The 27720-nt window shown below is 33.6% G+C and overlaps 1 protein-coding gene across 8 annotated transcripts in view; it reads left to right on the top strand.

The window, feature by feature from the left end:
• The window catches only part of NBEA (neurobeachin), a 661793-nt gene that overhangs the window by 559243 nt on the left and 74830 nt on the right, over positions 1-27720 (top strand). For all 8 annotated transcript variants that reach the window (XM_074330026.1, XM_074330024.1, XM_074330023.1 and 5 more), the window contains 2 exons: positions 15352-15492; positions 26338-26457. In XM_074330026.1, the coding sequence (XP_074186127.1) occupies positions 15352-15492; positions 26338-26457 (261 nt within the window). The remainder of the gene's footprint in view (positions 1-15351; positions 15493-26337; positions 26458-27720) is intronic.

Raw genomic sequence — 27720 nt, 5'->3', positions numbered from 1 at the left:
ATAGGCCATGTACTTTGAATTGTCTTTCAAATAGTGATGATGAATATATGTCGTTACTTCCATATTGGAATTAAAATGTTTGAATGATATGCATTTTTGACATGACTTTCCAGGATTGAGGTGTAACCTTTGAGTGTAAAACAAAACCAAACTAACTCATCAATGTGAGGATAAAAACTGTCAGACTCATTCTTTAAACAGAATCTTATCTGCGTGTGTTTTATTTAACATTAATTGAATGACCAGTATGTAACACGTACTATGAAACTCATACATAATAAAAAATTTAAAGTAGGTTCTCAAGTAACACGATACATAATAGTAAAACCTCATAACCTGACCACTACTGTGGCTATTTTAGATTATTTTTACAACAGGGAAGGACATCCTTTTTCTTTGAAATCAACTGGGATATCGTGGTGAAAGGAAGCTCATAGACCAAGGTGCCTTCCTTTCCTCCATTTATTTATTCATTCTTTCAGTAATTCAGTCAACAAATATTTATCAGATGCTTGCTGTATGTCAAGTGCTGTGCTGGGTGGAAGGGCGTAGAGGAGGTACTAAAACAGATGTAGTCACAGCCTTCTTAGAAAGAGTTCCGTCTGCAGGTAAGATGAAAACTTAGATGGTTACCAGAAGTCTGTGAGGCCAGCATTTATGACAATAGGTTTAATGGGGACTGTACCAAATTAGAGTGCATGTTCAGCTACTCTGAGATGTTGGACTCAAATGTTCTTGAAACATTATCCTAACCAAAGAAAATGTGGCTGTCGTTATGACATGGATTACAGAAGATATATGATATAATATTTGTTAATAATTTGTAGTCTATGTAGAAAAGATGAGATAAATGAGCAAGTCACTGTTTCTACAGTAACTAGAATATATAAATATTCTTCAAATTTTTACAGCTTATCTGTTTAATATATGTTCCTTTTGGCATAACTTCTCCCTTTGTGACTAACATGTGCTCTCCTAATTTTATATGGAGCTAAATAGGTAGAAGAAGTAAACAGACTGAGCCTACATAAATTAGGCAACTTGAATACTAACCGTACTTGGAAGCAGCATGGCGTCCTTCATGCTGTGAACATTTGAACCCATGAGCTCTTAAAAGATAGATAGCTTTTTCTTCCAGCTCTACCAGGTTCCATGCTTTAGCAATTTGTTCTTTATATTCTGTCAGAATAACATGATAGGAAAATGTTAGCAAATTAAAGCCTCTTGATATGTTAATAAATTACTCTTGCATTGTTCCCATGCTTCATTGAATTTCTTAATAAGAACTTCTTACAAATGGGCTAGAAACCCAAGACTATCCTGTATAAAAATCATTAATAAACAAGATTTTAATGTATGAAAATATATCATATTATACGCCTAATGGGAAAATGACATTTGAAGTATAATAATATAATTAGATGGAAAAACAACTAATTGATGCAATTTTTTTTTCAGTGAAGAGATGACCGCTAAGAAGCACATGAAATTCTTGTACATATAATTAATAATACAAATGAAAATTTTAATAGAGAGTTTGTTACTCTTTAAAAGATCAAGGAAGAATTGGAATAGTTGAATGATATTATTAACCAGAAACATCCTACAGGGTCGCTAACAACAAGAGAAGTTGTTCCTAAACAATGATTAGGCTCCAAGTAATGACACCTAGCAGTCAATAATTCTAGAATGTGTTTCAGTAAACAAATAATTTTTATACTCCTTACTGTATCAAAAAATTAAGATGCTATGAAGTATCGTAAAAAATTTGAAATTTTATCTTTCTTTTTTTATACTTCCACATAACACTGGCTTCATGAAATTCTATGTTGTATCAGTTAGGACTTTTGAATGACAGCTTCAGACAACCCAGTTCAAGTTACCTTGAAAAATAAATGAATGTTATTAGTTTTTATTGGTTCTTATAACTGAAAAATTCAGAGGAAGGTTTTGTTTTCAGTAAGATTTTCTCCAGTGATGCTGACAATGCCACCTATGACCTGGATTTTTTTTCCATTGGTCTGCTCTGCCTTCCCCACTGTGGGCTTTATACTCACCCTCTACTGGATGGCCTCTAGTAGCTGCAAGCACTCCCTTTATTAGCAAAAGGGCTGTAACAGTTCCAGACACCTCATACTACTCAAAGGAAGAGAGAGCATCTTACCAAGTAGCTCTCATGGAAGACAAGAAACCTTTCTTTCCCAGAAATCCCAGAAAATGTCTCCTCATGTGTCATTGGTGCTGCTTAAGAGGATGGAATATGTTCATTGGAGATGAGATAAGCCAGTCATTTCCTGTGGGTGGAGCTAGAGGTAGAGTCAGGATCATGCAAGACCCCTGTCTAAGAATGGTGGGGTGATAGCTGGACAGAGGAAATTTGGATTCCTGTTCCCTAAAGAAAGTGGGCTTCGTGAACAGCAAAAACTCTCTATTATATAAAATGTCAAATGCAATGTATCTGAGACGTTCTTCTTTATGATTTCTATAATCTAAAGAATGGCAAATAAATTTCAGTTTTGTATACATATAGCTGCTACATAAAAGAAGTTTTGCAAGGTGGGAAGACTTTAAAGTATAGTCCTGACTCTCAAGGAATATTAATGGTTATGAAGGTAAAAAAAAACAATAGGCAGTAGGTTGCGTATTACATATATACAATTATAATATATGACCATTAAATGGTGTCAGAGCTAAATTTACCATAACACTAATGAAGCTTAAGTTTCAAAACCCCTCAAGTGTTACGGGCTGCTTCTTATACCTTGCTCCTAATTTTATGTTCATGGTTTTATGTTCATTTTTTTAAGGAGCCCCTTCTCCTACAAATTTCTTAAGTCTCACCAAACCTGAATTCACCCTCAGTGCAAAGGAAGGAGCTGTCTCTTGAGTAAGCCTGGGTGGTTTCATGGCAAAGGCAAATGAGAGGAGTACATAAGGGATTTAAACATCTAGGTACACCTGGATATATTTCTTCCCATATCATATCTGATCTAGGTCCATAATTCCAACTTTTAATGCATATCTGACATACTTACCAAAAAACGTTCTGACAATATTGATGAAACAGTGGTTGTCTATTTCATTTGTAAACAGCATTTAATATGTAACAAAAGAATGTTGAAAAAAATAACAATATTTTTATAAGACTGTACAGGCGAGAACCAAAAATGAGCAAGAAAGTAAATAAAATTAAGAACTTTGCACCAGACATACTTTTCCTCAGGTTTTGAGGATATGGATAGGATAATGTACGAGCTGGAGACACTTTCTTTTCCTTGCCAAGCTCGTCCTACAGCCAGTTCTATAGCACTCAGGTAACATTGACACAGGAAGTTGAATCCTTGAGGGATGCAATATGTTAATTGGAGATGAGATAAGCCAATCATCTCCCATGGTTGTAGTTAGAGGTAGAGTCGGGATCATACAAGACCCCTATTCTCTTTACTGGATGCTAGGAAAGGTTTATTCTAGAATTATCAAATCTGTTCAGTTTTCTTTTTGTATCAGTATTAAAATTGAGAGTTAGAAAAAAAATCGAGTGGTAGTAAATGGAACATGGAAAGAATGTAGGCTTTGTTCAACTGTTGCTCTGACAAGTTCTGTACTACCTTAGGCATGTTTCCTAAGCTCTATGAACTCGTTTCCTCTTCTTTAAAATGAACACAGTAGTATTTATGCAAGCGAGTTGTTGAAAGAATGAAATGCACTAATGTAAGTAAGGCATCTAGTATAATGCCCGACACCCAACTAGCATTCAGTGACTGGTAGCTACAAAGCAAAGTTCCATATTTGTCAGCTGAGGTTTCACTATCTTTGGTCTGTTAAAAAAATCTAGTAAAATATTAATTTGATTTAATTTTGTCCTCATAAAATAAATACCTTTAAATAAAACACATCATTTTTTCATGCAATAAATATTTACATCTCTTTAAAATGTCAAATATCAAAATCTTAAACATCAAAATACTGAAGTTATTTATTGAAACTTGAGATGCATATCTATTTAGAATGAAATATTTTATTATGTTTATAATATTGTTACTCTTTTCTTAGTCCACTTAATTAACAGTTAAAGAGCACAGGAGCTTGGAAGTTCTTTATCAGTAAAATTTATTAGACCCTCCCATTTGAGTAGACATCACAGGTTCAAGTTTTATTTATTACATGTACAGGTTAGAGATTACGTTTATTGTGTGACATGATGGACAGCAAATGAAACAACCTGTCATTGACTTATCTTGTCAATATTTAACCAACAGATGGTACAAAAATATTTTCCCCCAGTTTATACAGATTTTTCTTATGGAGATATGATCTTGAGGTAAAATTTATCTTAAAACATGATAGATGCTAATGCTTTAGTTATTTACATACACTCATATGAACTTTACTCTTAAATTACAGTGATTACATGACTCTGACAGGAAGCACACCCTCTGGTCATTAAAGCATAAATGGAATTTTCCTACTTCCCAGTCAGTGCCCTCTGATAAATGAAATAGCTTCATCACAAAGTCAAGTCCTAGTGATATTGACATGAGCATAAGACATCACACACACACACACACACACACACACACACACACACACCCATTCATTGAGTGGAAAAAATATATTTTGTTAACACAGGAGTTGTTGACTGACAGATGATGATAAGCATAACCATTTTCCCAAATTATTATGCTACTTATAAAAAGGAAGTGATAATGCCTTGAGGCTTTGAAATGTGATGATGCAAATGGATGCACTGAAGTGTGAATAGTCTTCAACCATCCACCCTTGATAACTGCCAAACACATAGACAACACATAGGCAAGAATTTACATTGTCAGGTGGGGGATACCCAATTCAGCAATATGGTACAAGTTTCTACAGTTTTTTTTTTCTCATGGTAACAGTATCTAAAATGAAGTTAGTTTTATTTACTTTAGTATATAATCTATCTAATGCTTAACTTTTAACAACAAAATACGAAGAATGGACAAATCTAAGTGTACTAATAGCTGACGGTGATGATATAAAACTTACTAGAAGATAAAAATGTGAATGTGTAAATTTAATTATATACCATCTACTCAAAAAAACCACTGATAAATTTGAATGTTTTTCTAAATATTAGTTTGGTGCAAAAGTAATTGCGATTTAAAAGGTTAAAAATAGTTGGAAAAACTGCAATTACTTTTGCACCGACCTAATACTATATGTTGAATGTTGCCTTAACATATAACCCAATTTGAAAATTGTTTTTGTTAAGCATGTTTACAATGCAATATTGAAGGAAAAGTACTATTTTAAGACAAGGTATTGATTGGCAGTATTTGGATACTATTTTAATTTCATGGAATAATCCAAGCTGAGGGCATAATTTGCAAGGGGGAAAAAGAGCACCAATTTCCAAATTGCATTTATTTAAAGTAATAATTTTATTCATTCACTTATTCTTTCATTATACAAGCATTAATTGCACACCTACTTTGTGCCAGGCACTGGAAGTAAAAAGACAATAAGAATTGGTTCATACCCTTAAAAGTTTACAGTCATTTTTAGTTTATCCAGCATATTATGCTCCTTTCCTTCTAACTGAAAGGAAGGAAAAACCAAGAAAAGTACAGACAAGGAAACAAGTTGATTCACAGACACTGTGGTAGTAACAAGAAACAGTGAGATGTTTTTCTGTTTGTTTTTATCCCCACTGTTGTTTGTTGGGGACATATTATAATAGGGTGACAGAGAGCTATAGGGATTCACACAGAACTCCCAAACCTGTGCTCTGTCTGCTTGTGCGAAGTGTCCCCTTATCTTCTTTCTTGTTCCTTCCCATTTGGGCTAAATCATCCTACCCTTTCAGAAACAGAGAGCAAAAGGGAAGAAAATAGGAGAGAGCCTGTTTTTCTTTGAAAAATGTAAGCTGTTAAAGAAGGAACTGGAGTTAACAGGAGCGCTTTTTTAGCATATGTGCTTAGGAGAGTGCTACCTATAGAAAAGAAAAGAAAAGAGAGACTACTCTGTGCACTTTTGTTTGACCAGCCACGTGTCACATCTAACGTGTAGCATCGTCTTGGCAAAACTAGGCCAAAAGCAGTTTCCATTAACCTTTCTTTCCAGCTGAAACAGAATATTAAATAGAAATGATGTTGAAACTAATTTATAGACTCATCCCCCTACTACTTAATACTTGGAAAGCTTATAGAACTGACACATGACAATGTGAGGTATTTTGCTTATACCTCCTTTTTGTTATGTAAAAATGGTTCCTTTTCACTAAGATATTTAAAACTAATTTTCTTAGGAAATATTCTGGGTAATGATAACAACAACAGCCAACATTTGACATGCACGTATTATATGCCAAGCATTGTGCTAAGCATCTTATATAGATTTTCTCATTTTATCCTTATAACTCTATGACGAAGTAATTGCACTGGACATATAGGTTGCATTTCCTTTCATTTGTCACCTATTATTTCTCTGCAATAGGTAAGTAGAATATACTAAACAAAATTGTTTTTAATAGTCTAGTGATTACTTTATCTTCTGGATTCCTTCCACCTTTCCCAAATGCCCTGCACTATGGACAGTCATATCAGATAAGAGCAGAGGTGGCAAAATGAATGCACTGAGTCATTCTACACCTCCAAAGACTTCAGTCCCATGTCAGACGGGCATACCTAGGAATGTGCTAATAAATTTGGCAAATCAAAATGCAACTTTGGCTCAAGGTTTATCTTTCTTCATAATACAATTAATTGTGTTTATTCTCCCTACGGAAAACTATAAAATGGAATACACTCAACTGTAGCCAGCAAAATATAAATCTTAACACTTCCTTTTATTAATGGTTCATTCCTTCAGGTTCCATTTCTTAAGAATGTATGTGGAAATTGTGTAGTGATTAGCAGAAGCTCACCTGATGGTGAAAGGCAATAGTAAGTAAGCTAAGAGTGTGCATAAAATTGCAAAGGGGAGATTTAAGCTATTTAAGAGAACAAAATCTTCACACATTTTAGAAACACAAATTTTTCAAATTAAAAGCATTCTTATCTATAAGAATAACCCAAAAATATAGTTATGATAAAAGAACTTGGTGTGAATTTGAAAGATTTTGCTTGGTATTTACACTGCATTTTTGTTTTTAATTTTGAATTTTTATTTAAAATTTCTTCAAACATAAAGAAAAGTATAAACAATAACTAACACCCACTTACCCAATACCTAGATGTTATAATTATCAACATTTTAGCTTTTTATGTTTTGCAAAAATATTTTAAGGTAAATTAAACATATCATACTTTACCCATAAGTACTTTAGTATTCAAAATAAACATTTTCCTACATAACCACTATATTGTCATCACACCTAACAAAACTTGCAGTAATTCCCTAATATTATATAGTGCTGTGCCCATAATCAATTTTTCCCAATTATCTCCCATACATCTGTAAAAAATGGGTTTGGTCAAGCTAGGATTCAGTGAAGAACCACACATCGCATTTGATTGTTATGTTTCTTAAGTATCTTCTAGGCTAGAATAGCTCCCAACCACCACCACCCCGCTTTTTTTTTTTTCCATGATATTGATTTATTCAAGAGACCAGTTATCCTATAGAATATCTTACCTTCTTGCTTTCTCCTTTTTTTTCTCATGTTGTCATTTTACTTGTTTTAAATAGTAAAGTTTTGATATATGGTGATTTCAAATCAAAGTGAATATTGATAACAGGAATTCATATTTAGAAATATATAGTCTTTATTGTTTGCTAGCTAAAATATAAAGTTACTATAATTGATTAAAATGTGTAAAAGTTAAAATGTTCACATTTGAAAGCTATTTCTGGGTCATATAATTGGAAAAGCCATCTAAAATTCCATAGATGAGATAAACCATATTCTTGATCAAACAGTGAAAAGGAGTTAGGGAAGACAAAAAAAAATATGTTATTCTCACTCCCCAGAGGCAACTGTTATTATAGTTTCATATACAGAGGATGCCAAAAAAATGTATACACATTTTAAGAAAGGAAAAAACTGTATTAATTATAATAGTCAATATATACCGATAACAAAAGATAACAAGTCACGTTTGACTTCTGCAATTACAAGAGGTGCTCAAAGTACTTATCATCAGCGTCCAGACACTTCTGATTATGGCGAACTACTGCTTGAGCATAGATAACATCTCTTTAAATGTGTATACATTATTTTGGTACCCCTGGTATATTCTTCAAAAATTTTTCTCTGAATATTTGAGCAAAAATACATTATATATGTAATATATTTTAATATATTGTAATATATATTATATTTTAATATTGTAATATATTTTTATATTTAATATATTTTAATGTAATATATTAAAATTAAATATATAAATACATATATACTAAAATATTAAGCAAATGTACATTTGCTTAATTAAGTAAAAATATATATAGACTATAGGATTTATAGGGAAACATTGATAATGCTATATTATGCTGTTTTTGCAAATGGCTTTTTCAATCCTAGTACTAGTAATGATAATTTAATATTACTCCACAAAACCATTGGAGTTACCTTTGCAAAGCCTAACTCAGATCTTATTTCTCTACTGCTTAAAAACCACTCGCTGACTTTCCACTGCACTTGTTACAAGATGTATTTCATCACCCTTGGCTGCAAAGCCATGTAATAGGCCTCTAGCTATCTTCTCGCTTCATCTCCAAAGCTCTTACCCTTGTGTGCTATGCTTTGGTCACACGACCTTTCTTTCTCTTTTTTTGTGCTAGCTCTTTCCCTGTCTTGAATTGTTTTATTCCTGAATTTCATGTGACTGGTTCTTTCTGGTCAGTCACATCTCTGCTCAGAAGCTCTTCATGTGAGATGCCTTCCCTATCACCAAGTTTTGCTGTCCTATTATTTTTTTAATTGTCAGTAGAGCTCTTACATCTGGTATTTTCTCATTTCCCTAACTTTTTGTTTAGATTTCGTCTGTACACACACACACACACACACACACACACTTACACTTGAATGCAAGCTTCATGAGAATAGCAACTTCATTTATCTTATTCTAGGGTCTAGAGTAATTTCTGACGCATAGTAGGTACTCAATACTTATTGAATACATTAGCATGGAATTTGTTCAAATTTTTCAAATTTATGTGCATAATATACTGCAGTGTGAGTAACATTGTTTATGTAACTTCTCCCTTATTGGACATTTAGAATTTTTTTGTTTTGTTTTGTTTTGTTGTAAGGTTTTTGTTGTTTTGTTTTGTTTTGTTTTGTTGCTATTTTAAGCAATGCTGTGAGAAATATCCTTGTGTTTCATTCTTTCCACATTACAAATTCCTCAAAGTGGAAATACTGGATCAAAAGCAAGTGCACATTGAAAAAAATATTACCAGTTTGCCTCCACAAGAAATTTATACCTATTTATATTTCTTCAAACAGTATTATGACATATATTTTGCTACACCCTGGCCAACATTGAATATTGTGAAACTTAATAATTTTGACAATCTAATGAATAAAAATAGTTTTTGTTTGACAATATAAGACTTGCAAGTGTACTTCTGACTTTTGGTACAAGTCAACATAAACTCTTTAAAATATAAACTTTTTGTTGGCCTGTGTAACTGAGAAAACCAGGTGTGGGTCAGGAAAACTGGATCCAGGGCTCACCAGGATCATAGGATGCCCCATCTCTGGTGGTTTTCCTCACTGGCTTCATTCTCACACAGGCTTCCCTATGTTATAGCAGTGATGTCTTTGTAGCCCCACAAGAAAGAGAGAATGCTTCTTTTTCAAATAGTATCAACAACATTGCATCAGAATAACTTAAATCATGTGCCCATTTCTGTACCAATCTTAACAGCCATATGGATAGAATAAGCTGATTGAGAAGCCTGGATGACATGCCCACCAAGGGGGGTAGGTAATAGAGTCAGCCCACCTGAATGAACCAGGTCGACCAAGAATGGGGAAGGATCATAAAGGGACAGTAGTAATGCATGCTGAACAGAAAAAAAAAAAAAAGTTACCCATTACATTGTATGAGCTGATGCTATTTTTCCTACATGTGTTGGAAATTTGCATCTGTGAATTGCCTGTGTTTCTCATCTGCTCATTTATTTAATAGATTGCTCATTGTTATTGATTTGTCAGAGCTCATTTTAAGGAAACTAGCCCTTTATCATATTGCAATAAATATTTTCCACTTTGTTGTCTTTTGATTTTGCCTAAGAATTTTGTCTAGAATTTTCATTCGAAAATTAAAAGTATTATATGTATAATATATATGATATATAAAATTATACATATTATACATGATGTATATAATATATAATATGTATTATATATATTGTATATAATACATATTATATATAATATATATTATCCGATCAATAAGTCTTCATTTATTCAGCGTTTAGTGTGCACCTAAAAAGAGCCAGGTACTGTATTAGGTGCTGAGATTTCAGAGATCAATAAAACATAGGACATTCCCTTGAAGGGCTAGTTTACTGGGTTAAAAAAAAGTTATAAACTTGCCTAACTATAACCAGATGGTGTCACATAGGCCTTCACAGATGTAACTTGAGCTACTTCCAGAAGAATGAATTCAAATTCCCTAGTCAGACAAAAAGGGAGGTAGGGAATTTACTTGAGCACAGAAGCATCTGCAGGTATGATTTCTACATCGTCATAACAGAGTTTTAAGAATGATGATATGTAGCTCATGACTGGAAAAATGAAAAAAGCAAGAATTCCTGAAAATTGTTCTAAGGATCCCCAAGCCACTGGTTATTCCAATGAAAGATAACAAGATAGATTGTTAGAAGCTCAGAAGTGTTAAGAGTATTAAGATAACTAAAAGTAGTACTTAGAAGGCCAACAAATCAATCAACTGTATCCAGCTTCACGCTGTATCTAACACAAAGCTTCAGCTGGTTCTGTGAAAAGGATCACAGCAATGTGACCTGGATTTGACTTGTCTTCATTGTCCACATCTGTAATGTAAGGCAGTTGGACCGTAGGCCTGTAAGGTTCATTCCATTGCTGAGGATCTGTGAGGAATAAGGAGTTAAGTACGCAGATATAGAAGAAAAAAATGGCATCAGAATTTCATATTTAGCAATGAAGAGGCAACCCAGTGTTGTGGAAACAGTGGAGACCCAGGTACTTGTGTTTCTCATCATGAAGTTAGGCTTTAATGAATACCTTGCCCACCTCAGAGATTTTGAAAATCAATCTAGAAAATGGATGTGGAAACAATATTTTATACAAATCTGTACTACCATTAGCAGTTGTAACAGCAATAGTGAAATCTCAATGTTATGTATACTCATACTTACAAGCAGAATCCTAATACTATGAACATCATGAGCATTTTTCAAGTTGTTTTTGATGCACCAGAATTCAGTGTTACTAATATTACATTAGTTGGTCCTCTGATTTCTCTTTGAAAGCCTTTTCTTATTCTTAAAAATTGTAATCTATTTTCATGGCATTGACCATGCCTCCAATCAGTCCACCCTTATTGTTGATTTATTTATTCAAATCAATCCGGCTTTGTGCTCAGACTTTTATATTCTCTAAAATCCTTTTAATGCCTCGTATAGTACCATTTGCCCAATAAGTATCTTTTAATTAAGTATTTGTGTTGCTCATTCTTTACTATCTTGTTTAATGTATATACCTATTCCATAAAAAGGACTTGATAAAACTTGTAAGCTTATATAAAATAGAAAAATATTAATACATCAAAGTACAGAAAGGGAAAGAAAATAGGGAAATGAAATCAAATAAAAAGTTAGCACTCAGAGCTATATACCATAAGGATTATAACCAGAATTTTTCTAAGTATATTCCAAGGAACACTAGTTGTATTACATGTTAACAGTTAGGAAAACCAAAAAAAAGATGAGATTCCAGTATAGGTAGATAAGTAGGTAGGTAGGTAGGAAAGGTAGATTGATAGATAGATAGATAGATAGATAGATAGATAGATAGATAGATAGATAGATAGATAGATAGATAGATAGACAAATAGATACATAGATACATAGATACATAGATACATACATAGATAGATACATAGATAGATAAATACATAGATGATAGATGATAGATAGATAGATAAATAGATAGATAGATAGATAAGAAACACTGGAGTGAACAAAATTAAACAATTCTATTTATAATAATATCTTTCAGAGTCTTTAATATTGTAAATCTCTATAGCATCTGTCAGGATTTTTGTTCCATATGATAAAATCACAAGTTTTTTTCAGGAAAACAAAGCTTTCTGTGATACTTAAGCTGAGACAAATTTTTCTCTTTAATATTCAAAAAGGGGAAATTGAGTGGTAGAGAAAATCTTCAATATCACTTTTTCAATAGATTTAATGGTGTTTTATATAGACATGGCAATGTTACACATATAATTTTCCACCAATTTGATATTTAAATAGTGTTTTTGCAAGCTATGTAGGCTTTATAACAGTTTTAGAAATTAAATTATAATAAGAAAGTGTAGAGGTAGAAATTTTATTTTTATTCCTGCATTGTTATTGGTATCATTTTCTGTTATCTGTTACAGTGTCAACTTGTAACATATAAAATCATAAAGTCAAAGTAATAATAAATCTAATAGCAAGAGCTAAAAAGTCAGTTACACCTTTTCATACAGAAACACCCAAAAGTCATAGAGATGCTCTGTCTAAATGCACCTCTTGTTTGAGAGAAAAGGAAACTGCTTTTTGCTATGGTAATTATGCTAAATATTGGAATGGGATACAAGATAAATTTATAAATTTCATTAAGTATAGTTTTACTTCTTCGTCAGAATTCTTACCTTACTCATTTGTTAAATTTAAATGGTATTGACATTGCATTATTTGCTCAAATTTTAAAAGGATACCACACTTAAGAACCTTATAAATTATGTGTAGGTGAATAGTTAGATATAATATGTAGATGACAGATAGATAGATAGATAGATAGATAGATAGATGGATGGATGGATGGATGGATGGATGGATGGATGGATGGATGGATGGATGGATGGATGGATGGATGGATAGATGATAGATAGATAGATAGATAGATAGATAGATAGATAGATAGATAGATAGATAGATAGACAGATAATTCTGTTTGGCTTCAATAAGAAAATATGCCATCTATGATGAAACTCTCATTTCTCAAACAGACATTTTGAAGCATTTTTCCTTTGAATGATTTATTTCTTCTTGATTATTAGAAACAAAATAAGTGAAAAATAATAAATACAAACCAAATCATTAACACCTTGTTTTATAACATTCCTTTCTAAATGTATTAGGTAAACATTCAAACTTAGAAATGTATTTTAAGAAGTTACTAATGAAGGCATATGCAGGCTTTAATACTATGCAGCCATTTCCTGCAAAGTATTATTGTGTAAAACACTCCAATAAATGACTTTGATGAAACTTGAGTAAAATAAAAAGCGTAAATATTTACTTTATCCCTTTTCCAGTAGTTGAGGAGAAGGCTGGAAAAGATTAGCGAAAAGGCCATGTTCCTTTTACAAGAATGTCTTGTGAGGTCTGGCAGAACAAACAATAGCAGACAAGGTCAATCCTTAAGGATTGTGCAGACAAGTTATGCCTATGAAAGATCTTTTAGCATATTCAAGACAGAACAAAGTATTAAACATGTTAAATGCTGTGAAAAAATATACTTACAATATTGACTTAGAAAAACAGATATCTGCCACCTAGGAAAGTATAAAATATATACAGGCCGTTTTAAATGAAAAACTTACTATTTCTAAATTGTAACAAAACTCACATTCATTCCACTATAGTAATTACCTTTTTACCAAAAAAGTAATTAAAAATTTGTTTTAAATATTATTGATATTTTATGGGACAATTAATGAAATTACCTTGCCTTTTTAGATCTATTTAAAAAGATTTGAGGGATGGATACCAATGAGATTTAACCCAATGAAGTTTGGGATAAACATTTAAAAACATTTAAAAAGAATTTTTAAACCAGTTTTTAAAAAGTAAATTATTAAATTGTTTCATCTTTGTTAAGTCATAATTAAGTTAAAGACAAATGAATATAATTAACAAATAATTTTAATATTCAGGATAAAAACCCTTGCAAATAAGAGTTTATTATGGAAATTCTAACAGACTCTTAACTGCTGACAACATTGTGTTGTTTAAATTAGTCCCCAAGGACCGAAAGAAAAAGCTACAAGCAATTTATAAATGAATCTTTCTCTCTTGTGTAACATTATTTGTCCTACTGAAACACTAATTTTCTACTACTTCTTTTGTTAAAATTAAGCCTTTGGGGGAGCTTCATAGTTAACTAGTAATATTAAATTTTAAAATAAAGGAGTTATATATTATACTTACTATCCATCTTGTGTTTTCTCTATAATCATTCATTTTTATAATATGCACCTAACATAAAGTAATGTAGCTATTAGGTATCATAAGAGTGGACTCCATATCCCATTAAACCAAAATGAGAGAAAAACTTAAGCTAAGGCAGTTTGCTATTAGAAATCATGAGGATTGTATGCTAGAAATTCTTTATTATCAGGTGTGCTAAGAAATTTGAGACAATGATCCAATTAACACATGCTTTGTTGAAAGAAAAAGATATATTGTGTCCTAGCGTTTTACTGTGTGCTCCAGTGCAGGGATTAACTTCATTGTCGGGGATGTGGGGGTACTGATCGAAAGGGTCTTAGTGGCCATCACAAAATGCTTTCCAGGGAATCTGAAATGTCAAAATTATTTCCATCAGCCTTTGACTTACACTTTAACTTAATAAAAAGAATATATGCTCCTTTTGTATAACAGAATGAAACTAACATTCCAACAATCCATGCAGGATTTCCTTATGGGTAATGTCTTTCGCATTCTGGGTGCCAGGCCAAGACAAGGTTTTCTCTAATATGGTTGTTATATGGTCAGTTGCTTCACTTCCTCATTAGATTTCCAGTCATCCAGCTAAATGTTCATTGTGGTGGTTGTTAAGTAGGCAGGAAAAATAGCATAAAAAACATTGGTTTCACCTTAACAGTTTAAACTGGATCTCTGATAATCCTGTTTACTGAAACTTTCAGTAAAATCTAGAAACCTTGCATATATATATATCACCTTATGGGGTGATTTTTATCAAGTGTAATAATTTGGAATTAATATCAAAATTAAATTTGGTAAAAATATAATACAAAATCATTGATATGTGCTTTATGGTTAAAATGAATTAATAGTAAATGCTTTCAAGATAAAGAGTTATAATATAGAATGTCTAATATGACTGTATTAAACAAAATTCTTCTTTTTCTCTTTTTATAGCCGATCGGTGCTTTGAACCCCAAGAGAGCTGTGTTTTATGCAGAGCGTTATGAGACATGGGAAGACGATCAAAGCCCACCGTACCATTACAATACGCATTATTCAACAGCAACCTCCACCTTATCCTGGCTGGTGCGAATTGTGAGTGTCTTCGTTCTGTCACAGTTTGCCTTTAATTCCTCAAAGGTTTTAACATAAGTAAATTGAATAAAAATCAAATATACTTGGTATCTGTTTGTTTCTTTTTAATTAAAGTTTATTGGGGTAACAATGGTTAGTAAAGTTATATAGGTTTCAAGTGTACAATTCTGTAATGCATCATCTATATATCATGTTATGTGTTCACCACCCAGAGTCAGTTCTGCTTCCATCACCATATATTTGATCCTGTTTACCCTCATCTACCACTCCTCTCCCCCCTTACCTTCTGGTAACCACTAAACTATTGTCTGTGTCTATGAGTTTTTGTTTCTTTATTTGTTTGTTTTGTTCATTTGTTGTTTTCAGTTTTATATCCCACATATCAGTGAAATCATATGGTTCTCGACTTTTTCTGTCTGACTTATTTCACTTAGCATAATAATCTCAAGATCTATCCATGTTGTCGCAAATGGCACTATTTCATCTTTTCTTATGGCAGAGTAGTATTCCATTGTGTATATGTACCACATCTTCTTTATCCAGTCATCAATGGAAGGACACTTTTGTTGTTTCCATGTCTTGGCCACCTTAAATAAAGCTGCAGAGAACATCAGAGCACATATATCTTTACGGATAAATGTTTTTAGATTTTTTGGGTATATACCCAGGAGGTATTTGTTTTAAACAAAGGTTAGAGATCAATGAAGTAGAAATGCAAGATTCCAAACTCTAGCAAAACCTGAATCATTTTTTTAAATGAGTTTTCTTATTTTCAAAATTAGGTTAGGACTATAGACTATTGTGAACTTCTTATACCTAAACCAGTTATAAAAGGAACCAAGCTCCTAGAATTGGTCTTTCGTACCCATTGTTTCCTTTCTCACTGATTGTCACAAGCTGACACTCTCCCCAGCCGTCTCAACCTTGCTTCTTGGGCAATGCATTTTCAAAACAGTCTCTAAATGACTTGAAGACTTCTTTTTGTTACTTTCTCTTTCTTCTAAGGTATAAATATATTCAAGTCTCTTTGGTCTTATAAATAAATAAATATTTCCTTCCAGCCCCTCCCCCCACTCTGCAGGTACTTCCCACTTCCCTCCCTGCATCTAAAATGTACAAAAGCACAGCCTCTGCTGCACTGCACAGCACTGCGCTTGTCTCTGTCACCTCCTCGTCAGTCTTGAGCCTGGTTGGTTTAGGTTCCACACCCATCATTTACTGAATTGTTCTTATGGAGGTTTAAGTTAAGGGGGTAGAGCTTCCCGTTTCATACTTGATATATTTGAAGCATTTGACACCACTGCTCACTTTTGCCTTGAAATTCTTCCTTCTCATGGCTCCCCTGACAATATCCTCTCCTGGTTTCCTTCTTATCATCCCAACTGTATAAAATTTGTGTATCCTACCAGGTATTTCCTACCTGCACATCTCACCATACCTTAACATCGTTTCCAAAAGTGGATTCATCTCCTTCACAAATCTGCTGTGGTTCCTACTGCATTTCCTATCTCAGTAAATGGCAAGAGCACTCACTCAGTTAACTGCCTGGGGAATTTTCTGTTTTACCAGCCCCTTATGTCCAATCAGATATCACATCAGATAGGTCCTACCAATTAAATATCTCTACAATCTATCTCCTTTTCTCTATTAACTCTGTCATTTCCTTAGTTCAGTTTCCCATTATTTTTAATCTAGGTTATTGCAAAAGCCCTTAACTAATCTCTTTGCCTTTAGTTTTGCCTTCTTCAATCTAGTCTAGTAAAGGGCAATTACTGGAGCCAGATGACCTGATTTTTTATTTTTCGATAAGCAACAGAGGAATATTCTAGAATGCTAAATCAAATCTCTAAATCAATATAATCAATAATGTTTTTTATCCTTACCAAAATATACTTCAGACCACTGTGTTGCATGAGGCTGATTTGCCTCAGAAACACATGGTAAAGTGACATACACGAAAATGTGCACACATGGTGATGCATCTGCTATTTTCAAAGGTTGTTTTTTCTTCTGCCTAAACAGCAGCTTCAGTTTGGAGTTTTCCTCAAGCATTCTCTAGTACATAATGGGGAGAAATTGAATGTACTACAAATATGTAATATGACTATGTTTTAAGTAATTAGATAGACAATATACTGCAAACAATTTCTGTTATAAAATGTTTGTCAGAATTATGATTCCATTTAATCGAACTCAAATTTCATATTTGTCATAATCCTAAACAAACATAAGAAGTTTAGATTAACGAGTTTGTGAGAAAACAAACCCAAATCTTATTTTAAAAGATAAACTCTATAATTGTAAACTAAAGGAAAAGGCATAAGACTTTCTTTTATAGACCAAAATTATTAGTCTAATTTGTTCCAAAATTCACCTTAATTATGTGAACTTGGATTTTATTACAAATATGTTTCAGAGCTAGTTGTTCTGTAAGAAATATTTTTTTAACTCTAGCACTTCTAAAGTATAAGAAGTTCTATTTCTTTGTTTACTGTTAATTTGGGGGGAATATTAGATTTATGTAAGTACCTGTTTACCACTATAAACCAATCAGAACAAAACACCTTTAGTTTATGGGTTGTAATAATTTATTAACAGTCTCCAGACATAGGAAAATACTTCACACTCGCAGGAGACATAAAAGCTTTTCTAAATTACAAACACACATATAGAGAGAGAGAATTTATAGCTTCTATCCTGCAGTTTTAGCCACAGGTCAAAACTAAACACCGAAATACAAAAATTTGCCAGTCAAGATCCCCAGGAGCTAGTGCCCTTTATAATGGAAATAAAACATATTCTTATTTAATTTGGGCTCACAAATAGACAGACAAGAAAACAAAATGACTAATAAATTAGATTATCTGGTCACCAAAATGGTCAGACCATGAAACCAAATTCTTAATCATTACTGCCACCAGTGGGAAATGACTTACTAGCTGGGCATGTTATAAATGTTTTAACAAAAAAATCAGCAAAGGGAGTTAAAAAGGAAAAAAACCTAGAGAAAAAATGTGTCGGTAAAGTTCAAGTTCGTTTGCTGCTTCAGATTCACTCTGGAAGCTCAGCAATGGCGTACCTGGGCCTAAGCAGCCCCTGAGTGTTATTCTTCTTCAGCAGCACGGTCTGTTGGCTTCACCACTTTATTGCATGTGGACTCTCAGAGGCTCTTCCAAAACTGGTAGAAAAGGAAAGCTTTAGAAAGAATTTAAACCACAGATACTCAACCTGGGAGTATCTTTTTCATATCACCTCATGTCCCATCAAGGACAATCACTGCAAACTGACTCTGGGTGGTGAACACACAATGTGATATATAGATGATGTATTACAGACTTGTATGCTTGATACCTATATAATTTTACTATTCATTGTCACCCCGATAAATTTTAATTAAAAAAAAGACAATCATTGCTATAATGAGCCACTGTTGTGGGGGGAGTAAGATGCCTCTCTCAGGTATTTGGGGGACTAAAAAATAGTCAGGAACCATTTCTGAGGAACCATTATCAAGGAAAGTGTTTTGAGACTTAAACGAGAGTATATATATGATGTGTCACATATGTATCATATATATGGTAGTATTTTTAAATACAGAAAGTAGTATTCAATGATTTTGTGCAATCAGATTAGTCTAATGCCAGATATATAAGACTTATTTAAGTGTGAGTCCATAAAAGTACTTGTCAACAGCTTGACTTCAATTAATACTCTTCTATTTCCGAGAATGCAATACAAATTTGAATCAATGCAGGGTATGGCAGAAATGCTATGTATATATGGGGTCAGACAATTAAGTTCGAGAACTCATCCTAGAAAAAGTGCTCCATACCTCATTGCTGAATATCACTGTGGTCACCTTCAAAGCACTCCCCTTGGGAAGCTATGTACCGATGCCAGCACCTATCCACCCTTCAAAGCAATTTTGGAACTCTTTTTCTAAAATGGTCATCAGAGCTGTCGTCGTATTACCCTTGATGTCCTGAATGTCATCAAAATGCCTTCCTTTCAATATTTCCTTTATCTTTGGCTAGATCAGGTGAGTAGGGAGGGTGTTCCAATCCAGTTATTTGTTTACTGGCTAAAAACTCTGTCACAGACAGTGCCCTGTGAGCTGGTGAATTGTCGTGATGCAAGAGTCATGAATTGTTGTTTAACTTTTCACACAGCTTTTTCAGTGCTTGCAAATAGTAAACTTAGGTAAACTGTTTGTCCATTTGGTACAAATTCATAATGAATAATTCCTCTGATATTAAAAAAGGCTAGCAACCTTGTTGCAGTAAGTTTGTGAACTTAATTGTCTGACCTCGTATATAGCACAGGTACGTTTTAGTGCTGTCCATAGTGTGCTAAAGGACAGAAATATAATGCCAGCCACTTATGTAATTTAAAATTTCTAGTAGCCACATTTAAGAGTAAAAAGAAACAGGTGAAATTAATTCTAATAAATATATTTGTTAGCCCAATATACCCAAAATGTTATGATTTCAACATGTAACCAATATAAAAATTATTGAGATGTTTAACTTTCGGAGGGTGGGGATGGGGTTAAGTCTTTGAAATCCAGAATTAATATTATATTTATAGCACATTCAGTTGGAGCTAGCTATATTTCAAGTACTCGGTAGCCACGTGGCTAGTGGCTAATGTAGTGGACAGAACAGATCTATAGGACTGCTTTAATGGGGACTCATTCAGCCAACACATCCTGTGTCGTGCTATTACAAAGAGAAGTACCATAGTCTAATAGTTTTCTACATGTTTAACCTAATGGCCCAGAGAATTGTGATTTCCTCACTCCCATTGCAATAGAAGTTTATGAAGTAGAAAATGCATTAAAATTCATGTCACTAAGAATTTGTTCGTAAAAACAAAGTGCAGATTAAAGAGTCTGCCCTTTACCTTTCAAGATTTTTAGACCCAAAATCATTAAGCTCATTATTATTTTCAGTCAGTATATTTAGTATGACAATGATAATTGCTTTAAAATATGAATTAGCTACATACCTCATTATTTTAAATTAAAAATATTATATTAAACAAACCACCAGTAAAGTCACTGTCTAAATTACAAGACTCTGAAAAAACTGTTTTCTTGCTAGCTGCCATTGAGCAAATGATGAATAAACTATTTTAGCAGAGTTTGGAGTTTCTTCAGATATTAAGTAGTATAAAAGGACACATGTTACTTGGAATGTTTTTACTTTAAATCTTACTCAGCACATATAACACACACAGCAGTAATTAAATATCACTCTCTGACCTTTCATCCCTTAATAACCTATTCACCTTTTGAATTCAATATATTCAGCTTACCTCTAAAATATTAATTTGTCAAACATTTAATCATAATTCTTTTTATACATAATCATAATTCTTAGGAAGTTAAATAGGTTGTGCAACAGAATTAATTTATAAATCAGTTGTTTAGAATTTGGGACTTTCTTTATAAATGATGGATTGCTTTGAAAGCCTACCTAAGAACCTGTTTAAACCATACTATATTTAAAAATACGTATTTATAGTGAAAAAATAATAGAAACACTTTTGCCAGTGTGGCATTAAAACCAAAAGATAATGCTACTGAATAAAATATTGTCACATTTATCTTGAATATTGATGCTTAAAGACATACATATTTGCTGAGAGGAAGATGAGGAATTGTTAATGAAAAGCATGGTTTATAACAGGTACATGGGTTAATTAACAGAGACTTAGAAGATTCTAAATGGTACTCCTGGGCTCTTTCAAAAGCAATGGGAGGAAGCACATTTCTGAAGTTAGACAAAGCACAGTGGAAATAATGGCTCCTCCATTTCCCAGAATGAGATCTTGATTTTCTCAGATGTCAAACGGGACTAATTGTCCCTACTCTGAATGATAACAGTGAGGATTGAGTTAAGTGAGATAATACAGTGCGCAGCATAGAGAGGTGCTCAGTAATTCATAGTTCTCTTCCCTTTAGTACTTACTATGTTTCATATCAATTCAAAATATAAATCTTTTGTTTGATTTAGTTATATCCCAAGCACTACCTATTACCCATGAATGGGGTTTGTTTCAAACGAAATGAAGAGAAGGAAAAGAAGAAAACTTCAAGGGGGGAGGGACGTAAGCAAAGGTTATTGTGAGATGATTAATCAAAAAGCATGCAAGACAGAAGAATAAAGGAATTGGCTAAAGAGAAGAGGGGCAGGGGAATGGAGTAAGATTGCTCAATATGGAATTGGTCTGTAATCATGGAAAGGCAGGGAAGGTCGTTAGTGTCCTTCCAGGGAACTAAAGGTTATGAGAGAATTCAGTAGCACAGGTACTTCTTAGTGCAGGACAGCTTAGTTGTATTTTCTAGCACAGAAAAAGGGTTGGACGATATGCAGTGACCTTGGAGTGGATGTAACTAGGAGAAGGAAGCCATCCTTTTACATTACAGGACCTAACCTGGAGTTTTTAAAGCGCAACTAGTGCCAGTATTTCAATTTCATTTTTATTCATTTGTACATCTTTTTTCCTAAGCCAAAAGCTTTCTAGTGTAAGAATAAAATATCTGATATGGTGATATACACATAGCAAATGGTTCAATCCACATGTGTTTGGTGAAAAAATATACAAGTTCCTTGAGCTTCATGTAGCACTTGATTCTCTATGTTAGTCAAGCATGAGTCAAATGAAAAAGGAAGGCCTCGTGCTGTACCTTGAAGGTAAAAGGAAAACACATGGAGAAAGGTAATCTCCATGGTAATCAGAGCTTGAAAAATCAATACCCACTTATAAACAAATAGGTTATCAATTTCCATTAGTACTCTACCGTGTAGCAGCTGGAGGCCTTCAGGAATAATGAAAATTATATGTCAGTAATGTATGTAGTATGTGACCCTGAAACAGTTGTTAATCAGATCTCCTTAAAAGCTACTCAGAACAGTGAAATGTGGAGTTCTTGAGTATTCTCTGCTGTGAGGCGCCAGTAGGTTCATAAACTTCATGATCAGAAATAAAAGTGATTCTTCAATTTCTGATTGCTTTTCTCTATGCCCATCTGTGTTGTTCTTGGCATGTCTTTGTTAAGGGTGAAAACCAGTATCATTTACATCATGGTAGAGATCAGCTTTTAGTGGCTGATGATAAGTAAGGCTTTGCATAGTATAAATTGGTCTTCATTCACATCTTTTTAATAGGTTAAATACATTGAGATAAGTCTGATCCTTCTAAATTAATCACTGCCCACTATGTACAGAGAAAACAAATAATGATTGCCTTCCATCAGCATCCTAGAATAATGAAGAAGTGGATTGGAAGATACAACTTTTGGGTCAAACTACTGGTTACGAATGACAAGAAAAACTACATCTTACTCTTACCCAGCCATGTCCCAAAAGTCGCTTGCATGTTTACTAAACACTTATTAACATTTACTAGACAAACATTTATTAAACACTGACTGAGCCAAGTCCTACGCTTGGCTGAGGCTACACAGATGAGTAAGACCTAAGGAGCCTTCTCTCCCAGCACCCACGCGGGACAGAGGCCATGATGACAGATAAGATTGCTACCATGTTTCCCCAAAAATAAGACCTACCCCGAAAATAAGCCCCAGTTAATATCGTCAGTCAGATGGATGCATTTAGTACATTATGACAATGTTCCAGAAGAAGATGGCATTACTGTATTTCAATAAATGTGAATTGTTGTACATGAAAAAATAAGACATCCCCTGAAAATACTCCCTAATGCATCTTTTGGAGCAAAAATTAATGTAAGACCCGGTCTTATTTTGGGGGAAATACGGTATAAGACCTGGTCTTATTTTCAGGGAAACACGATAAGGTAGCAGCATGATTTTCGGGAAGGTCATTCGCAGGGAAATCACAGCCAAAATCATTTTGGAGGATGACCAGTGTCCTACTTTCCATGACATTTCCCCTCAAACACCAACACATTTCTGGTAATACCCAAGAAGCATATGTCCTAGATTTCTGTAGCAGAAGATGAAAGTCTTCTTAGACATTTAATGATTGTTGACAAGAAATGTGCTGCCAATCTGGGCCTGAAGAAGGGTTATCTAATGGTGGTACATAAAGGTTCAGATGGGGACCTTCTGTCTATCATGTCCATCTCCATGCTCTTGGAGGTCGGCGGATGAACTGGCCTCCGGGTTAAGCATGTTTCAGGGATAATTTCCCTTCTCTAGGCAATGATCAGTTTCGCAAGTTCCAATATGCTAAACAGTACACTTATTTTTGCGTGTGTATGAACAGATTGAGGAAATCATTTGAAAAACCCGTATATAATAAAAGACATTGTTGCATGGTCTGAAAACAAAGGGAAAAAAAAGAATACAAAGAATAAGACCTAAGGAACTACCCTGTTTCCCTGAAAATAAGACCAGGTCTTATATTCATTTTTGCTCCAAAAGGCTCATTAGGGCATATTTTCAGGAGTTGTCTTATTTTTTCATGTACAACAATCTACATTTATTCAAATATAGTCATGTCATCTTCTTCTGGAACATCATCATAACGTACTAAATCTGTCCGTCTGGCTGACGATCTTAACTGGGGCTTATTTTTAGGGTAGGTCTTAGTTTCGAGGAAACACAGTAAGAGTCTGGTCAGGTTGTCTAGTGAACTGGCAATCTGGTGCAGAGCCCAGCCATGAATACTTGACACAGTGCATAAAGCTGGTGGTCATTTTTAGAACTGTGTCATGTATGATAAGATACTTCAAGCTTTCTCAATATCATTTAATCTTATATAATTCCCTTAATTACCCCCAAGGTATTGTCATCCCCAATTAACATAGATGAAGGAACTGAGATACTTAGCACAACTACTTCAGGTTAAGTTACTTGCCTAAGAGAGGTAAATGGTTCCACCAAGATTCAAACTTAGATCTGTCACATTGCATTTGATTTACCATTGCTACTTCTAGAATTTTTAGATCCCCACTTTAATTTAATTTAGTGATAACATAAGCTGCATCAACTACCTCACATTTAATAGTGAGTTGAAACTCTACAAAGCAAATTAATTAGTGAAAGACATCTCATAATTTTTGTTCCTAACTCAATTTTGGTAACATCTATTTGTCACTCATGTCACTTAAAATCTTAAACGGCAATATGGACTTCCTGGATGCATATCTGATTTTCAGGTGAATCAATAATACCCCCCTTACCTATATATTGTTACATCATTCTTCATCTTATCTCTTTCTTGATGCTTTTCTGTCATTCAACAGTGAACATGAAATATTGGTGCTACATTACAAACTTATAAAATTAATGACATGTAGCCACACTAGATTTCAGGAAGGTAGTGAGGAAGATAATATTTGTAACTGTGGCCTGACAGCTAGACCTTACGGCTAGTGGAAAAAAGAGTTTAAATTAGCAAAATAATGTTTTATAGGTATAAAAGAATAAACAGATTGTATATTAAAGAAAAAAACCTAAATATTTAGGAAAGATTTCTCAACAGTATTGAACCTATGTGACATGTCATTCATCCTAGACTTGAGTGAAGAATTGAACCATGGAAAAGGAAATACATATTTATCTTTGTTGTACTTAACTAAGAAATCCTTAATAAAAATGAAAGTTAATTAATCCTTTTAAATTTGGAAGCAGTTTGACAACTGCCATAATGCCTCGCTCCCAACATAAAAACTACAGAAAAATCACTAAGATTAAATAAATTCATTAGGACTTTGTGGTAAAGTTATTCCTAGGTTTCCTACTATGGGAATATGTCATAGGTGACAGACATCGTTATCTAAGGTAATGTCACAGAATACTAGAAGGACTAGAGTTTATCTAGTCTTACTTACACTTACTTTGTTTCATTCATCCCTTATACATACAAATTATACTTCTATGTACCAGCAGTTGTTCTACGTGTTGGAAATGAAACAGTGAACAAGACAGATATGGTATCTATTCATGCAGTGGGGGAAGATAGACAAGTTAAAAAGCAATTACAAAAGTGTGTGGCAAATGCTTCAGTGATATGTTTGAGGAAATATAGTTTGCTGTTTGAGCATACTGAAGAGCCTGGAAAAATCAAGGAAAGTCTTTCAGGAGAAAATGACACCTTGGCTGAGACTTAAAGGATGAAAAAAGAACTTAGCCAAGTAAGGATCGTGAGCTACAGGGAAAAGTTTGTACCCGGCAGAGGGAACACCAGGCACAAAGGACGAGAAGTGAGAGCACTGTGGCAAAACCTTAGAATGTGAACAGGTGAATGGAGAGATAAGAGTCGAGCAGATTCCAGAGCATTCAGGTGCTTTTAGGACAAACTGAGTAGTTCAGAGTTTCTTCTAAGAACTCTGAAAAGCTCGAGAAAGCTTGTAAGCAGAGATTTGCATTTTAATAAGATCCTCAGACCATAATGTGGTACAAGTACTTTAGTAGAATTTGACGGGTAATCCAAGATGGACGTTGCCTACCTCATTCCACAGTGTTGTGAAGATTTTCAGAGTGTTTGTCTTCTTGCTGTGTTATTATGTATGGCCTTAGTTATGAGAAAGAAAATCTGAGTTGTAAATTGACAATAATGCAAAATCATTTTTCATAAAATCGCCGAGCACTGGAACTTCATCCTTTTATACATTAGAAGACTAAAGTCCAAGAAGCAAAATGACCTACTGAGGTTGCAGAATGACAGGTGACTCTGGCCCACGCAGGCCCAGACAGGCATATCAGGACTCCGTTGATATGGGCGTCTTTCCAGGACCCTGCACTATGTCCACCTCAAGAGGGTTAAAGAAAATCGTATTTTACAAAAGACTGAGGGCAACTGTGTTCAGAAGGGTCAAATTCTTGTTTCTTTTCTTTTTGTTTTCCTTGCATAGGAGCCTTTCACAACCTTCTTCCTCAATGCAAATGATGGGAAATTTGACCATCCAGATCGAACCTTCTCAGCAGTCGCAAGGTCTTGGAGAACTAGTCAGAGAGATACTTCTGATGTAAAGGTAGGCTCTTTTATTTATTGATATTAATTTAACTTCAAAATATGTTGAAATTTTCATATTTTAAAACTGAAGTGGGTTTATAAGACATTTTATACAGTAGCTTTTTAAAATTATGTGGTACATCTAACCTAAAAGGAAACCAAAGGAAATAATTTTGAGCATCATAGAAAATGATTCAGGATCCTTTATATTATTCAAATAAGGTGATTTCCTTATTTCAAAAAATTCCTATCCAATTTACATCGGATAATCAGGAGATGGAAAGAAAAGCCCATAAATTGCCTTTCCTGCTGTTAACTCAATATTTAGCCCATTCCATAAAACACAGCAGGAATTGAATTTGACCTTAATGTGTCATATTGTTATAGCTTGCCTAGCTTTGGGTTTACATAGCCTGGGGCAATTAATAAAGCATTAATGACAAGACCCATTTAAAATGTAGGCTCTTCTGTATAACCTTAGCTTTTACTTGACTGTGCCTGGGGGTACTATGCAACAATACACATTAGATTAAACCAATACACAATATCCAGGAACAGCCAGAGAGCAGAGCAATTTTACAGTTGGTAGCACTTAACTATTGTTAAATATAAATATTTGTTATTCATTTATATGGGCTTTTGTTTTTAAAAATAGTCATATTCAAAACAATAAAATGCATTTGTTCTTTCATTTTTCTCATTTTTTCCCTGATAATAAGATTATATGATCAGGTTATTGCATAGGTATATGTGTTTCTTATTTTAATCCCTTTTTCTTCAAGGCAAAATTTTTCCTCTCACTGCCATTCATACTGTTAGATATAAAAATGGTATAGTATTATTTTGTTTAGGGTTTTAATCCAACAAAATCAGTGAATTAAAGTGAAAGTTATCATTTTTATATTTGTGCTTATCTGTTACAAACATTTTTAAAAGGCAGTTACAGTGTTACTGAACAGTAAGAAAAGTGGATGAATACAACTTTGTTGTTTTTGTTTTTGTTTTTTTGAAAGCAAAAAAAACAAAGAAAATGGGTCCAAGGAGTATATCGCATCTATGTGTCTTATTTATAGTCATCAAAGTTTGCATAAATGAATATTAATTTATACACACAAGATATTCATATTTGGAAATAAGATAATTTAACATGAATCTTTACTATATTAAAGTTTTAATGCCCATGTTTTCCTCCTAACAGACTTAAAACTGAGGAATAAAATTCTAAAAGATCCAGAAAACATCATTTAAACTAATATACCACCACTGAAATCAGGGAGGGAGT

The sequence above is a fragment of the Rhinolophus sinicus genome, linkage group LG04 (assembly GCF_036562045.2).
Source record: "Rhinolophus sinicus isolate RSC01 linkage group LG04, ASM3656204v1, whole genome shotgun sequence".
In the NCBI taxonomy this organism is placed as follows: domain Eukaryota; kingdom Metazoa; phylum Chordata; class Mammalia; order Chiroptera; family Rhinolophidae; genus Rhinolophus; species Rhinolophus sinicus.
The sequence above is the reverse complement of the archived record's forward strand: the minus strand, read 5'-3'. Positions and strand labels throughout refer to the sequence as shown.